A 16778-nucleotide genomic window follows, 5' to 3' on the forward strand; every position below is an offset into this window, starting at 1 on the left:
TCAGAATGCTTTACACAATTCAGGGTAATGTATGTAAGATATATTAATTCAGTACTAGGATGTGAATTCAATTGAAATGTTTTTTTAAAATGCCTTCTTTTATAAGTTTGAGTTTTTTTGGTAACACATTGTCCTTAGGAGGCCATAATTGGAAGGCCGAAACGCATTGACTCCTACTATCCAGGACCAGCGTCATTCTTACAAAAAAAAAAAAAAAGAGATATATAGAAAACCTATAGGGTCTTAGACCACAAAACTTCTGTTTGAAGCAGTTAATTTAAGCCATGTAGTAGTTGGTGTTTTATGAATTTACGCTATTACCTGAAGACGTTTTTTTCTCTATTGTTGTTGCCCTAGCAACAGTAGTTATCCGTTATTGTTCACCTAATCTAAAGTATTATCTCGTGGTTCCTTTTACCTGTGTTATAACCTTGTATGAAGAATTGGTTGTTTGCAGTATTATTCAATGTTTTTGTAACCCACGATTAGTTTTGTAAAGTTGACAAAAGACTTTTTAATAATTAAATGATCAGAATAAGAAATCAATTTTGCATTCAGTGTCCCATCTGTTGACCTCTGTCACTTTTTGGCAGGTTTTTTCGACTTTTTGTTCACCAAATCTTTTTTTTCTGTGTATCAAGGGATGTCTTCTATTAGGACAGGGTTTAAACCGTGTGGCGCTTGTTACCGCGCCATGTTGATAACCGACCACCACCTCGTATGCCTTTAGTGTCTCAAGCGTGACCGCTAGTCAAAGTCAAAGTCGTGCTTGGATTGTCGGGCCATGGCTCCCTAGGCCTTGCAAGAGGGGCTATGAAGCTCTTTGCAGGTCAGCAGTGGACAACAGTCAGTGAGACTTTGCAGAGATCCTGGTCCCGATCGATGAAGAGGAGGTCACAGGACTGATTCCGGAGCTTCAAGTCCTCTTCCTCGCACTCGAAGTCTTCGGTACACTCGGGTAAGAGGCATAAGAAAAAGAAGTCTAAGCGGACTTTAACTTTGCCTTGACTGTCCATCGATGAATTAGGTAAGGAGCACCGATGCTCTAGGCTCGGTTTTGTGGAGCCTGGGGCAAGGTCGACTCCGTGCCTTCCTCTGTTTCCGGGAGTCAGAGCGCCCCGCACAAATAAAATAATTTTACAAGGCCATGCGCCATGTATTTGAGCGGGCCTGCTCTTCTGGTGAGCCGTTGGACCCCGCCTTTTCAGAAGGGCCCCATCAGATTTGTCACATTCGACTCCAGCCTTGGCGGTGCCTCATGGATCTGATTCTGGATCTGGGACGACGCAGTCGTGCCTACGCGACCTTCCCTGGCATCGATCCCGAAGTTGGTGCATTTGGCGCTGCCAGTACCCACCGCAGTACCAGCCCCCATCCTTATTCCTGACGACTCAGAGTTGGATTGCTGTCGCTCAACACCAACTCCGGCAGAACTCTGAAGTTCTATTTTATCGCCTGGCCATTTTCAGGACTTTTCAGGCATGGGAGCGGACTACGGACCCTTTAGAACACCATGATTTATCTGTAGAACAGATGGATTGGTATGAGGAACTTGGGGAAGCCAGTGGGCTGGATACATCCCCAGATACTGGCATGCTCTCTCCGCCAACTGTGGCTACGGAGTAGGAGGCTTCTTATGCCAATCTGGTAACGAGGGCAGCTGAGTTCCATGGACTGGAGTTGCCCTCAGTGCAGGCCAGGACTAATCTTCTGACCAAAGTGCTTCAGCCTGGGTCTTCCACCTCTGAACCCCTATTGCCCTTTAATAAAACACTAACTGATGTCCCCCTAGGCACTTGGTCCAAGCCTAGCACAGGGGCTCCTGTGAACAGGACAATTGCACGCCGCCATCACCTGGCTCTAGGCAAGCCAAGGTTCCTCGGCCAACACCCTACCCCTGAGAGCTTGGTGGTGCAGACTTTGTTAATGTTAATGTTATAACAATTTATAGTGCGCACAGCGACTCCAGCGAAGGAGCATCCCGGCGCAGAGACACGAAGCAGTCATAACACAGCATGGAGATAATACTACAGAAAAGTACTAAAACAGGGAAGCTAAAATAGGAAGGTTTTTATGGCTCTACGAAACGACAGCAAGTCCTCTATCAGCCGAATTTCAACTGGGAGGGTGTTCCAGATTGACGCGGCTCTCACCCTGAAAGAACGGCCCCCCATCCTGCTGAGCCTAAATCTGGGGACAACAGCAAGGGCCTGACCTTGAGATCGAAGATTACGGGTAGGGACATAGAAAGAGATGGAGTTGGCCAGGATCTCAGGGCCTATGCCTCTAAGGATTTTGAAGGTCAGACACAAGACCTTGAAGAGAATACGCTTCCTAACCGGGAGCCAGTGCAGGGAGCGGATGACATGAGACACCGGGCAGAACTTAGGAAGTCCAACGATGGCTCTCGCCGCGGCGTTCTGCACCCGCTGCAGACGGGTTAGCTCAGCCTGGTTAGCCCCCGCCAGCAAAGAGCTGGCGTAGTCCAGACGAGAGATGATGGTTGCCTGGACCACAAGCTGTCTGGTAGGGGCGTCGAAGAACTTGAGCACCGGCCTTAACCCTCTTAGGAGACCGAAGCAACAGGCTGCGATTTTTTTGGTGTGCCCTATAAATGTAAGACCAGCGTCTAACCAGACCCCGAGGTTCTTCACCTCCGACACAGGGGTCGGAGTGGGGCCCAACTCCGAAGGCCACCACTGATCGCCCCATTTCTCATGGCGCATTCCCTTCAGCCCATCCAGGGTGGGTGATTCCAAGAGGCTGGAAACACTTGGGAAGATGTTTTCTTCCGCCAACCTGGCATTGCGGTCAGTGAATACTGCATGCTTTTTGGGCTGTTTCTCCCACTTCCTTTGAGAGACAGTTGTGCAAGTGCAGCCACAGGTTCCAGAGGAGCCCCAGCCTGCGCTCTCCCAGGCGGTCAAGGATGGGATGGGAGAGATGCAGTAAAATTCACCATTAGGTGTTGCCTTGACACCATTGACGTGCTGGGCAGTGCGATTTCGTCGACAATGGCCTTGCGGCTCAATGCCTAGCTAATAACATCTGGCTTCTCAGGTAATGTCCAGGCTAATTTGATGGACATGCCCTTTGACAGATCTCGTCTCTTTGGAGCGAAGGCGGACTCGGCCTTGGAGTGCTTCAAGGACTCTTGTGCTATGGCTTGAGTATTGGGCCTCTCAGTACCACCCTATGGCCTGTCTAGCGTTTGCCCCTTTCATGGCAACGGAAGGGGTTTTCAGCTGCATCCATCGTATCTCAGCCACCGTCCCGATACTTTCTGATTCTGAAGAAGAGCAATGGGTTACGGCCCATTTTAGATCTTCGGACCGTCAATCTCTGCCTCAAAAAGGAGTTCATGATGCTCATGTTGGCTCAGGTCTTGTCTGCCCTAGACCAAGGAGACTGGCTGGTAGCGTTGGATTTGCATGATGCATGTTTTCACATCCCCATCCTGCCGGCCCACAGACATTACCTGCCGTTCAAGGTAGACCACGAGCATTTTCAATTTACTGTGCTACCTTTTGGTCTTACCAGTGCTCCTCAGGTGTTCACCAAGGTGATGGCGGTGGTTGCAGTTTATCCGTGCAGGTTAGGGATTTCAGTCTTCCCTACCTCGACGACTGGCTTTTGAAGTCGTCCTCGCCCTAGACTGTCGTCTCCAGCCTTCAGACTACGGCGGACCTCCTGCATTCGCTGGGGTTCTCTATAAACATGCTGAAGTCACACCTGACTCCTTCCCAGATGTTCCCTTTCATTGGAGTTATTCTGGACACAGCACAGTTTTGGGCTTATCCTACCAAGCAGCGAGTCCAGGATATTCAGGTTATGATGCTAATGTTTCAGCCTCTATCCTGGATTTCGGTGAGACTGACTCTGAGGCTTCTGTTTCTCATGACCTCCTGCATCCTGTTGGTTTGCAGGAGCCCTACAAATCAAGGGTGCAGTAGGCCCCTAAACATCTGCCACATCACAGCAATTGCTAATTATGCTACAGGGTAATGCACACAGCCACCTCTGCACATACACCTGGCAACCACAAATGGTCACAATCACTATCTTTCACCCATACTCTCTCAAGAAGGTAAATACTGTGGACTACTTTGAACCTTACCTAAACTGGAATAAGGATGTACACAAATACACATTAGTTGTAGGCAAAGCTGCTATTTGCACTGCAATACTTTACTACTGGTTGCCATCAGAGTCACTGAAGACATAATTGGCATTGCAAACCTTTTTCCTAGAAGAACTTTAGTGATTTACAGAAACTTTACTCAAATCCCAAGTGGGATTTCACCAATTTTCTCCAAAGCACCACTCTAGATGCAACTAGCACAGACGAGCTTTTATGATATCAGTTGCTTCAAACTCACAAAAGCCAACAATTGCCTACACCTGCTGATCCAAAAGCCTCCAGATGCCCCCAGCCTGAGCATAAATTGATGTGTGCATGATTGGCTGCACTTTTTCTCAGGAATTATTATTTCATGATGTTATCAACTGTAATAATTTATGGTTTTAAGAAGCAAAATTGTTATGGTTTTAATTAACTGAAACAGTACACTTAAACGTAACAGATGTGTGATGTATAATTAGTATTTTTTACACTCAACCCAATACTACATTGTCCTACTCCATGCTACTACATCCCATCATGACTCCACTCTTCTCAGCATTGAGAAGAGTTTCAATCCGTTAAAGATCATGTTGATGATCCTACCACGAGCAGAGGAAGAACAGCCATGCCCATGTGTAGAAGCTGCACACATAAGCAAGCTTTTTGTGTGCTCAGCCACCTATGTCTGTACAATTACCAGTAAGTTATAATTTAAGAATTCTCTTGTTTAATTTTATACAATGCCTTGTTTCCTTTAGGAGTTGTGGCCATTGATGATTACATTTATGCTGTTGGAGGCTATGATGGCAGTAACCAATTAAACAGCGTAGAGCGATACAGTGTTGAAAAAAACAGGTGGGAGACCATTGCCCCAATGAAGCACCAGAGAAGTGCTCATGGAGTGACCGTGCACCAAGGGAAAATTTATGCACTTGGTAAGGATAAATCCTTTATGTATGTTTATGAAGTCCATTTGAAAACATTCATGATAGAAACGTTAACTTTTCACGAAACCACAGTGATTATGTTAATGTATTACTACTTTCCTGGAAGAGTTTGTATACTTGTGACATATTGCTTTTCTTAGATATTCTGCTCACAGTGTCAAAAACCTAATGTGTACTTCAACTTGTCCTGCCTGTTGAACTTTCAAAGATTGGTGAGAAGTAAGCTGAGGGAAATTCAAATTGGTGACATACAGAGATTTCACACTCTTGGATGTTTGATGTCATTTTAGTATTGTATTTGGGACAGTCATCAAGCAAATCTAAGGAAAATTTTGAGTATTGTGTGCACCATCCTCTCGTGCCGTGTTTACATTCCTACCGAGACATCATAAATTGGTTCTATAATTTTCTCTTAAATACGTGAAAGTCTCAGAAGTGTCCAGTATGTCACAACATAAGAACCATATACTGCATCTATGGGAGGGTGTTCAATGCTTATACGAATTTGTACATAAAAGCTCCTTAGTTTTTTCCTCCCTCTCTTCTTCACCTTCATCTTCCCTCTGTTCATCCTTCTTCTTTCACTGCTCGTCCTCCTTTTTCACTTTCTGTTTCCATTGCTCACTATTTTTCACCCACTCACTCTATCTTCTACTCAGTTGCTCTTTAACTCACTCTTCTGGATTTCATACTCCTTCACTCAGTCTTCCCCTGACTTTTTTCTTCTGTTCATTCTTTTACTCTCTCACTGATCTATACTGACTAATTCAGGCCAGCAATCTCACACTTTTTCACTTGATTCCTCAAAATGTACTCCTAAACTGACTCCAGCGCTCAGTTCATTCTTCTGTTCATTTGAATATTTGGACAGAAGTTTACACTCCCTCTCCAGTTCTACCGTATTTGTTTTCCAGTTTGCATACCTTCATCAATCACAGATTTATAACTCATTGTGCTAGATAGCTGGTATAGTCTTGTTGGTGATCATAAAGAAAGAAATCGTATGTGATCAGCCTGCGGGAGTTTCTTAAATATGCTCTATCTAGCCATCAACTCATTCCTGACTTAATATATTAGGCCTACTTTGCACAAACAAAGGTAATGTTCAGTTTGAAACTGCGGAAAGGAATCTGGCCCAGGGGTGCCAGAAGGAAGCTGAAACAATTTGGAAAACTCCTGGAACAAAGATGGCAGATCACAGCTGTTCATCTGCCAACGTTGGGAAACCGAAAACAGATGTTTTAACATGATTGCGCTGAGGAGATTAGAAGCAAATGGATCATCATAGACAGAGAACCAGCATAAATCTTTGATTAGAGTGGATCCCTCAAAGTAGACCTTTTTACAACAGCAAAAAGTATGGAGTGATGAGACTATGTATCCTGATATTCAGAACTCAACTCCATTGAGCGGTTGTGAGGCATTTTTTTCTATGTATTTGCCTCAACATTATCTTTGACTGAAAGTCATCCTTAGATTGAAAGTATACAGAATGTGGCCAATCTGTTGTTCCCCCTGAATAGCGAATCAACAGTATTGATGAGAAAGAATATAAACAAAAGAATATTGAAAATTAAATATCGACAGGTAAGTAAGTCTAGATTTTCTATACCTTACTCCACATATATCTATTTAGACTGTACGTATATGCTCAAGATACCTCGATGTGAAGTTAGTAACAGTAAATCTATACTTCTATATTGACTTATCTTTCTGCGAGGAAATACCTCCCGATCGATCGGGAGGTATTTCCTCGCAGAAATCGTGCTATTTAGCACACCAGATCCTGACGTTTGGCTCATGAGGCTTTTTCTTCAACTCCAAAACAGTTGATTAACAGACTACGTCTTTTTTTGCTAGGTACATTGTTTTTACCTGCACTGTAATTTTTTCCTCACTTTTATTAGAAAATTCTAGTATTGGTTAGAGAAACGTGAGTAAGGTGGGGATTTGTGCACCCCTTCCTGAAGAAGGTGCTTCTTGCACCGAAACATGTCGACGCACACCAAAAGGAGGTAACAGACATTACCAGCGTAACAACCTCCCACCCACATATTAACAGTACCAGCCCGGGGGCTTATTAAATATTTTTTAGTCACCCCACGAGCCAGGTCCTTTTTAAACCTTTCACTAATTCCCAAACCTCACAACACACTCACATATATATATAAAAAAAAAACCCTCACCAACACTGCACATAGTCTATCATGTGCTCCGCGTATCCGTAGGTCGCAGCACGCCGTACCCCGTAGAGGGGTACGATGACCCCGATGATGAAGCATGACACCAAGGGGCCTGTTGGTGTGTGAGGGGACCTAAAAACTTGATATAAGTATGCCACAATATATTTTTTGTTGATATTCTGTGGTACAATTGGCCAATCCTGATAAATGCAGTGTGCGCCAAACAAATGTTTATTCATACCCAATCTTCAGTTGCCAGAGAATCACAGTAGAGATTGCCGTGCAGACCGGAGCATCTGTCATATACTGAAGACCACATGTTGCAACACAGCTGTTGCATTACTAAATGGAACTGTTTTCCTCACGTGTAGGTGCTGTACAGGTATTCAGTGTGCCTTCAGTTTATATTGACATTGTCAAAGAGGACAAGGTCCAACCATGAGCTGTCATCATATTGAAAAAATGAGCATATGTTGTCTAGAAGTGAAGAATGTTCTTCATGTAGCCATGAAGAGGATAAATGCCCATACCACCTTTATCTGACATGCAGTTCACCTCTGTAAAAATACATCAGGCATTTAAACCCAACAGGACCAAAGATATTGAGAAAACCGAGCAACTCTTTGTTAAATATGACTCCGTTTTTATAAACATATAGCTACTTATATAGCCCATATCCAGAGGGAAAGCATAAGTATAAGAAAGTCTACAAACCATTCCAAGTAAATGCAGAGCTCACTCAATTATAGGTACTGCTGGTGCTCTTCCTGGAAACATACAAATAAAACAACTTTGAAGCACGGCCAAATAGGTGTCTCTTTATTCATTATAATTTTGTACATTGTTGAAGTCGCATTGGCCAATTAAGAGCACACAGTTGAGAAGAAAATTTGAGTCTGATTGGAAGCGAGAGTTCTTTATGATCCAGCTTTCCTCCTGTGATGATAGGTCAGTAGAGGTTGGTTAACAGCCATGAGCAAGTCCTAGCACTTAATGTTCAGGAATGTCTTAAATTAGACATAGCTAAATGTTGTTCCTTAGCCTAAGGTCTTTGACTGTAAATAAGTCAAATATATGCAGGAAACTTTAGCACAATCTTATAATTGTGTCACTTTTACCGGAGTGCTAAACTTAACACACTCTGTTGCCAGTGAGTGTAAAGAAAGCCACAGATTTGTTAGCAAATTACAAGGAACACACCACATACCATCTACAATTCGACAGTACAGAATTTCTGTGATGAAAATATGGAATTATCAGCGATGGAGCCCTTAACCGATTCCGACAATAACCTCTAAATGTGCTACTATCCTTCCTTGGTGACATGGAATTCGTGCATAGCAGCGCTGTTTTGAAAAAAAAAAAGAAATACCAGGACGGCGATGAAGATAAACAGGAGTATGTTGCATGCCACCAACATTGCAAAGATTAATCCAGTCAAAAGCATTTTATTAGGAACAAATCAATGTGTGCAAGAGGTGGGAAGACAGGCTTGAATCGTAATTTGTCTGCACCTCAAATTATGTGTGGCTGGAGAATGTAAATGACAAGCAGAACGTCATATCATAAGTTGCCAGAACCATTCACAAAAAACACCACTTTTTTATGTCACGGTCAATGTAAAGGAAATGTAGCTCTAAACAAATGTCAGTTAACATGGAACTGTTTTTAGTTTGCGGTCTTCTGCATGGTTAATTACTCAGAAATAAGTCAAATGAGATACTGTGAAACTTTATTTTGGTGTTTTTCAGGTGGGTTTAATCAGACTGGCTTTCTATCAAGTGTTGAGTGTTACAATCCTGAATGTGGTCAGTGGACAGAAGTAGCTGAGATGCCAACTGGGTACAGTGGAATGGGAGTAGCTGTAACCATGGAGCCATGTCCAGGCCATGCGGAGGAATGTGAATGTTGCTGAAGAAAAACACTCCAACTCTCCAAATTTTTTCACCAAGAGATTAACCAGAGTCTGTGTGGCCAGGTTAAGCCACATCTATGGAAAATCTCTTCTAATATTGGTAATATGTTTCGGACATTGACTTCAATTGACAGTCTGACCAGCACACTATTGCACTTTAAAACAACGCTTTGAACCTTAAAAAGATTTATCGCCCTTATAGGTTTCTTTTATTGGACTTAAATATGCACTACTGACAGTATTCCATTGGCCGATATGCTTGGAATGCGGAAATAATGAAGATGCAACACCCTTCTAATGGTGCTGCCAACATAGCTGCCATTACTCCTTCTGTAAATGCTTACTCGCCAACCAAGAATTGGTTGCAGTACTATGATCTCGGCGGGAGGTTTACATTGTTTTCTTTGGTAATGGCCCTTTTGTATTCTTTGGGTCTCTTCTGATTACACTTTATCTCTGCAAGGTCCTGGTCTGAGCCTCTTGCACAAGCTGATTACAGAAGACAAAGCGTCTAAAATTAGAAGGTAGTTAATGTTCAAATAAAGGTAATTATAAAACGTGCCTTAATACTCAGAAAACATATTCTCAAAAATGTACTTAAGGCTTAAGTCACACCAAGCTACAAACATATTCTGAATCTTGGTGAATTTCATTTAAACTGTAACAAGCATATAATGTGGCAGCAGGTTTGTTAAAGAAATATTGAAGTTGGAGCATGTGCTCAGAGCCATGCTTACACTGTATTAGAAAGCACTTAAAAGAGTATGTAAACAACATATTCCTGAAGCTGTACCTCAAGGAAAGTGGTAAACTGTGATCGCAAACGCTTGCAACCAAAATTGACAAAGACGCTGCCTATGGGAAACTCAAAATAGTTCCATCAAAATATTATACTGGGACCCGCAGGAAACCTCACCGACAGATGTTTAAGCTCTCCCTTGCAGACTCATTGGCCTTCCGTACAACTGTCCTGTGTTGGATGCTAGAATTATTACACTAGATAAAGTCCAACACCAAGGTGATCAGGTGATAATGATCACTTATTCAAAATTTTGGTCCGAAAATGGGACATAATGTGCTGTTTTTCACCGCACTAAAATCTGCATGTCCAGGCATTTACCAGCCACCCCGCCCCGAAGGTAAAGGTCAGCAGGGTTGTCCTACCAAAATCCACCTAAGGAAAATTGCAGGGGTGTTTGATTAAAACAAAACTCCTAATATGTGCAGTACAAGGATACAGAGATAGCTTTGAATTGCCTTGAGCAATGCCACTCCTGAACATCTATCAAGAAACACTAAAGGTATATTTTCAAAGTTTTAATCAAAATTTAAGTTATTTCAATAATGTCATTAGACTGTGTATTTCTATGGAAAAATCAGTCCATTGTAAAATCTCATGATGATCAGTAGAAGGCATAGTAAAAATACCAAACTCTAAGGTGACCTAAGTAAGAGTAGAATGATTTCAGATCCAATCTCTTCAATAAGAACATTTTAGGTCATTGAGACAATGCAGCATGTAATATAACTATATCTAGTTCAGATCTTTGGTTGCGCTTGTTTCGCATTCCATTTATTTCTCTTTATTAAAGGACTAAAATTGTACATTTTAGTCTTACCACCCCACATATTTTTGAGGATGTCTGGCTGAATTCTCTAATGTTACTGTATTAGGAAGTCTGTTTAGGCTGGTGTGACAAGATTATTATGAAGTTCTTTAAAACATTTCACTGATTTACACATTTCTTTTATCCATCAAGGCCATTTGCCACAATCTTGTGGGTTACTGTAACACCTATATAGTGTTGGGATACCAATCAAAGGGTATTGGCAGGTGTGGCTTAGAAGATTTTTTAACACAGTTTTAGTTTTCCATCCGTTTTCTGCTTTGAAGGGGTCAAATAACAGTGGATGAAAATGTTGCACTTGAACTGCATTATACAGGTTTCCGTCTTTTTTCAATACTCTTTATTGAAAAGAAATAGTTTTTCTTTTTACAGCGTTTTAGGTATTTCTTTTTGGTTTAATCATTTAAAATCATACATTTGGATAAGCTCTCTGAAAATGTAATTTCATATCAATTATGCCTTGCTACATTCAGTGCAATTTACGAAATAGCATTGTGTTTTTCAACACATATTTTTGGAATTAGCGATATTTTGTGTCGAAGAAGACGTAGTTAAAATTAAGAATTTATGTTGAATAAACATGTATTGGTTTAATTCACCCACACGCTTGGATTAAGGAAATGAAAAAGTTCAATAACATATCCAGCTGACCACAAAAGTTGAAATTAGTACCACTGATTTATGTTTTGGTATATACTACCTTAATTGCAGATTACATACTTTTACATGAACTTTAATATACTTTGGGTGCTTGACTTGGAAGGTTCAGTCTAATTGTCAGTTCATTTTGAGATTTACGTGCACTGATTGCCATGTAGCTCAAAAGAGCCATGAAGTGGCTATTGAAACAAGTCTAGTCACAGAATAAACAGTCACAGTACGAGCAGTGGTGTCTGCAGTTTCCCTGGTGGGGGGTCAAAGCTATTTATGTTTCAGATTGCCCTTACCTCTTTTGAACACTTTCAGAAACGCAGTGGACCATGTCTTGTTGAACAGCCAGTCATTTTGCACTGAGGAACCCAATGACATGATTATTTTCCTTCTTGCCTTCAATGGAGACTTTTTACTCTTAAAATGAACACTTTTGAAATTCTCACTTTAGGTTGGTCTTGCAGCAGATTAACTGGTGACCTAACGGCATTGCTTGATCTTCACAAAACTGCAAATGTGAGAATAATACAAAAAATGTGCAATCCGTGCTGCGTCACTGAAAAAGAGGTTAAAGACCAACATGACCCTGTAGAATATTTGTGATTACTTTATTCAGCAATGTGTAAATGCTTCTATGGTTGAATGATTTTGTTCTGTTTCTACTGCGCTTATTTATCTCGGTTTGCTTGGCACATATTAGATTTCTGTATGCATGGTTCTGCTCTTTGACATTCCATATGTTGGGCTCCCACCTTTTGTATAAAAAGGATGATCTAACATTGTTCAAAGGTTTGGATTCACCACAGACCATTAAATGTAATATTGAAATACATTTAGTGAATTCTGATATGGGTTGGCACTAAAACCATGCACCTACGCATGCACATATTTAGTGTGCATATATATTCATTGTGTCAGTGCAGTTTTTATTTACTTGAAACAAGAAATTGGAGGCAGGAACTGCTTTGGCCAAATACAGATGATGGTGTAGTGTAGAACGACAGCTAATTTTATGCTAAGGCCAAAATCTAAATGAGTGTATCCTCCAAGTTTTAAAATCTCTTGGAATCCAAATGTGTGTGTGTGTGAACCTGACAAAAGTGAACTGACTTAATAAAAAGTTGAATTATAGAGATTGGTATCTCCTTTAGCGAAAGCATACTTTCTGTATTAAAACAATCTTCCTTCACGTTCATCAGAACAGCATTCTGCCACCTACACCAGCTAAAGGGGGTACTGCCATTGTTCCACTTCTTTCAGACCCCCCCCCATCCTCCCCTGATGTTGTACTTCTTGGATAATACAAATGCCTGTACATTCGTCTCTAACAAATCTTGCCGTGCTTGACAGAGTACAAAAGTACACAGCTCAACTCTTGTTTGATTGAAATGACAGGCCAATACCCACTGGCCGTTATATTCCTCTACCAACTCTGAGTAAAAGAAAGGGTGACTTTCAAAACAAGGTACTCCACGACTGTCCACTGAACACACTTTCAAACAGTTCACTGCCTACTTACCGACCTGAAGCCTCTGGTGGTTTCCTGACCTACTAGATATACGAGATTCGGTGATAGACATTCTCAGGTTCAGATCTCCTGCTTATGAATGGAGTTAATAACTCTATGTTTTAAACCAAAAATGGCTACTTCAAATTTTGAAGATCCTTAAGGACTCACCTCTTCTCTATGCCATTTATTTAATCCAGTTAGCCTTAAAAACAGTCTTCATGTGTTTCTAGAAGTCCTGTGGACAGGCTATTCCTTCTACACCCAGATTTTCAGGACTCCTACTCTTCTTCAAGACTTTGTAAACATTTAGGACATATTCAACAGCAAGTATATACCAGCAATCTCTATCCTTGCCAACTGATCTAAAGGTGCTCTATCACCACGGTCTTGTAAATGTGCAATATTGCAATAAACTATTCCCTATTTGTACCTTTGTCCTAAAGCACTCTAAAAGCACCATATGCAGGTTTTATGTGCTATGCGAAATACCCACATTAAATATAAAATAAAATGCAGCATTATACAAACAAACTAAAAGTAATGAAGTGGAAAATTCTCAGATTTCTAAAAATATTCTTACTATATTTTCATATAATTTGTTTTCTGGAGATAATGTATTGGAGTAATGCATTGTTGCACATTGATATGTTTACTTCATTGTGTGTGTATATATACAATATATTTGTTGAAGTTTACTGCTTGTGTTAATTTTATCATAATAACCGGTATGTACAGCCTTTGAGAGGAATAAAATAAAAATTAAAAAGTACCAGGCATGATAGTTCATTGATCAATTATAAAGAGAAATTATTGGATGTGTAAATGTGGTTTGTGTTGGTTAATTGCTTGTCATTCAGATTATTTGCACGTAGTATGTCAAGGTTTGAAAAACATGTTGGCCTACAGTAGACCTGGTCACAATGTGATGTGGATACTGACTGGGAGATCGGATACTGCAAGAAATGGACTGACTGATAGGGTGAAATTTTCATCATTGTAAAAGGCATACCAGAAATGATTTGATTTGAACATTTCGTTGATTTGATTCAAACATTTTGTAAACAAATGAAAACCTGGCTATTTACTTCTTAAATCGATTTCTGTATGTTATCCAGTTCAGCTCTCACCTATAGGGTTCTGTTTCTCGTCTGAACTGCAGAGCTTCTGTCTTTTCTCCTTGGAGGCTCTGATTCTAGCATGGGGACACACCGTTTTGTGTAACCAGGTGCTCTACATATGGTATTTGAGAACAGTTGGGTAGAGAGGTGGGAACACGGCAGGGGACAAAGACTCAAACTTTTAAACAAGGAGTTGCAAGCAAAGGATAGAGGGTCGTGGACACATGCTGGAAACAGGAGAGTTCAATGTAGGCACCAGGAAGGCGTATATGCAGACGTTTGGAGATATGGCAGTATGTTTGCTAGGCATAGAGCAAGTAAAGTACAAACCCCAAACCTGGAGACATACCACCCTCTAAAGTATCATAACCCAGGAAGCTGCGGGTTCAATAGATCTGTGCATCTCCATTTGTCTTTTACCAATCGCACATATCATAATATTATGAAAGTTAATAAATCCACAATGCAAAGAGAAACAAGCCAGTCTGTTAAATGTAGCTATCTACATATTTAATAATACTTTCAGCAGATCCGAAATAAAGCTGTTTGTACTTGTTGACCAAATTGGAATACTAATGCATCTGTGCAATAGGCTTCAAGCTAGCACTTGGCCTCACTTCACTGGCTTCCACCCTGCTGCGGGGACCTTTACCCTTGAACCCCCTTGGCTTGACTTGAACCCACAGCTCCTTGTGCTGGAGCTGGGGGAGGTGAGTTCTTTCACGATGCTGAAGAGCTCTTTGCTGTTGTGTGAATTGTTGTCGATGCATTCCTTGAAGGAGGTCCTTTTGGCGGATCGGATGAGTTGGTGGTGCTTGCGTCTGGCTTTCTTGAGGGCTGCGTGGTTGAATGGTGTCTGGTCTTGGCGCCATTGCTTCTCGATTCTTCAGCAGGTGTGTTTGGAGGTCGGCGTTGAAACAGATGGCTCTCTTGTCGGTGCGCCTGTTAGAGGGTTTCGTGATCGGGACCAGGGTGTTGGCGCAGTCTTCGATCCATTGTCTGAAGTTGTGGGCCGCTAATTTGGTGTCAGAGGGCTCGGGTGAGGGTGGTGAGGAGCTGGTCTTCTGAGAATTTGTTCCAGCTGCGCTGTGGGATTCGTTGCAGTTGAATGAGCGCGGTGTGTTTCTCGAAGGAGAAGTGGATGTAGTGGTGGTTGGTCCTGTGGAGTTCGGTGGTGTGGCAGAAGGTGACGTGGTTGCTGGTGGAGAAGATGGGGTCGAGCGTGTGTTGTGACGAGCTGTTTGAGTCAGAGGTTGGCTAGGTTGTCGATCAGGGTTGTGGAGTTGCTGTCGTTGGAGTTTTCGAGGTGAAAGTTCAGGACTCCAAGGAGGATGTAGTCTGTGGAGGCAAGGGCGTGCGTGCTGATTAGGTCTGTGATGGAGTCTCTGAACTATGGTCGGGGTCCCCGGGGTCTGTAGACCAGGGTTCCTCTGAGGTTCGACATGGATCTGGAAGTGTAGGCCATGCTGTGGGAGTCTTCAATGTTGGTTGAAATTCTCATGGCGTTCCTGTGGACGATGGCGATTCCTCCTCCTGGTTTGTTTTTTCGGTCCCAGCGGGTGATCTTTTAGCCGTCCGGGATCGCCATGGCTATGTCGGGCGCCGAGGAGGCGTTCATCCAGGTCTCCATCAGGAAGGCTACGTCCGGGGCAGATGAATCGAGAAGGTCCCAGAGTTCGACGGCGTGCTTGTGGACTGAGCGGGTGTTGAGTAGTATGCATCTGAAACTGTAGTAGCCTGCTTTGGTGGGATGGGCAGGACGTGCCGGTGTGCGCTGGCTGGAGGAGCTGCAGTTTCGGCAGGTGAAGGGTCCTTGAGTGAGCTTCAGGGTGGCCTAGAAGCAGGTGGAGGGTCGGCCGGCATTGAGTGCATGGAGGGTGTTGGAGTCGTAGCGGCGTCGGGTGTCGTGGCGCTCGCAGGGACCAGGGGGTCTGGCATTAGGCCCGGTCCAGGCGCGGACGGGCGCAGACGTTCTTGCCTTAGGCATGCCTGCGGTGCGTGCGCTGTGCAACTGCGCAGCAATCATATAAGTAGGGGAGGTGGGAGGGGCATGCGGCTGGGAGGCAGGATCGGGGCGGGATGCGGGGGGAAAATAATGCAGGAACAGCGTTATGGGCTGGGGGACCTGGCGAGAAAAACCAGTCAAGCACCAAAATGAGCAGGACCCAGCATGGAGGAGATTAGAACCCTGCCTTGGATGGGACCAAAGCCGAGCGCAGACAGGTGGAGTTTCAAGAGGAGAGCTGTTCTCTGACCGAGAGCAGGGTACCATGCGCTCACGGCAGCGCAGCACTAGCATTGCTGTCTCCATTCTGAGTTGAACTGGGACGTCCATTGCGGAGCAGATAGAATAAAATCAGTATTTCCGCATCAAGCAGCAGGACAAGTGGAAGCCCTTCAAAAACTCTTTCCAACATGGAGTGTAGGAAAGTTTGTAAAACTTCGAAAATCGTCTGAAAGGTGCTAACCAAACCAGAGCTGATACATTCAAAAAAGTGCACTATTCCTTTTGTATCAGGCATGTTAAAGATACGATGGACCAGGTCCCCAAAATGCACTGGGAAGTTTGTGTGTCTGTATCCCAGACGAGGATCTTGCAACCTGGAGATCAAATATCTCTTTGGCTGAAGTTAAGGCCACATCTTTTTGCAAGAGCATGGCTTTCAGTTTGCTTATGGAATCACATTTTATGTTGGAAACATT

The 16778-nt window shown here is 42.8% G+C and overlaps 1 protein-coding gene across 2 annotated transcripts in view; it reads left to right on the forward strand.

Annotated features, from left to right (window-relative positions):
• Nucleotides 1-13726, forward strand: part of LOC147673217 (kelch-like ECH-associated protein 1A) — a 110371-nt gene extending 96645 nt beyond the window's left edge. For both annotated transcript variants that reach the window (XM_086947012.1, XM_086947013.1), the window contains exons 6-7: nt 4882-5058; nt 9005-13726. In XM_086947012.1, the coding sequence (XP_086803138.1) occupies nt 4882-5058; nt 9005-9168 (341 nt within the window). In that variant the 3' untranslated portion in view covers nt 9169-13726. The remainder of the gene's footprint in view (nt 1-4881; nt 5059-9004) is intronic.
• Nucleotides 13727-16778: the final 3052 nt, after the last annotated feature.

Source organism: Lissotriton vulgaris, chromosome 12 (genome assembly GCF_964263255.1).
Source record: "Lissotriton vulgaris chromosome 12, aLisVul1.2, whole genome shotgun sequence".
NCBI classification, from domain to species: domain Eukaryota; kingdom Metazoa; phylum Chordata; class Amphibia; order Caudata; family Salamandridae; genus Lissotriton; species Lissotriton vulgaris.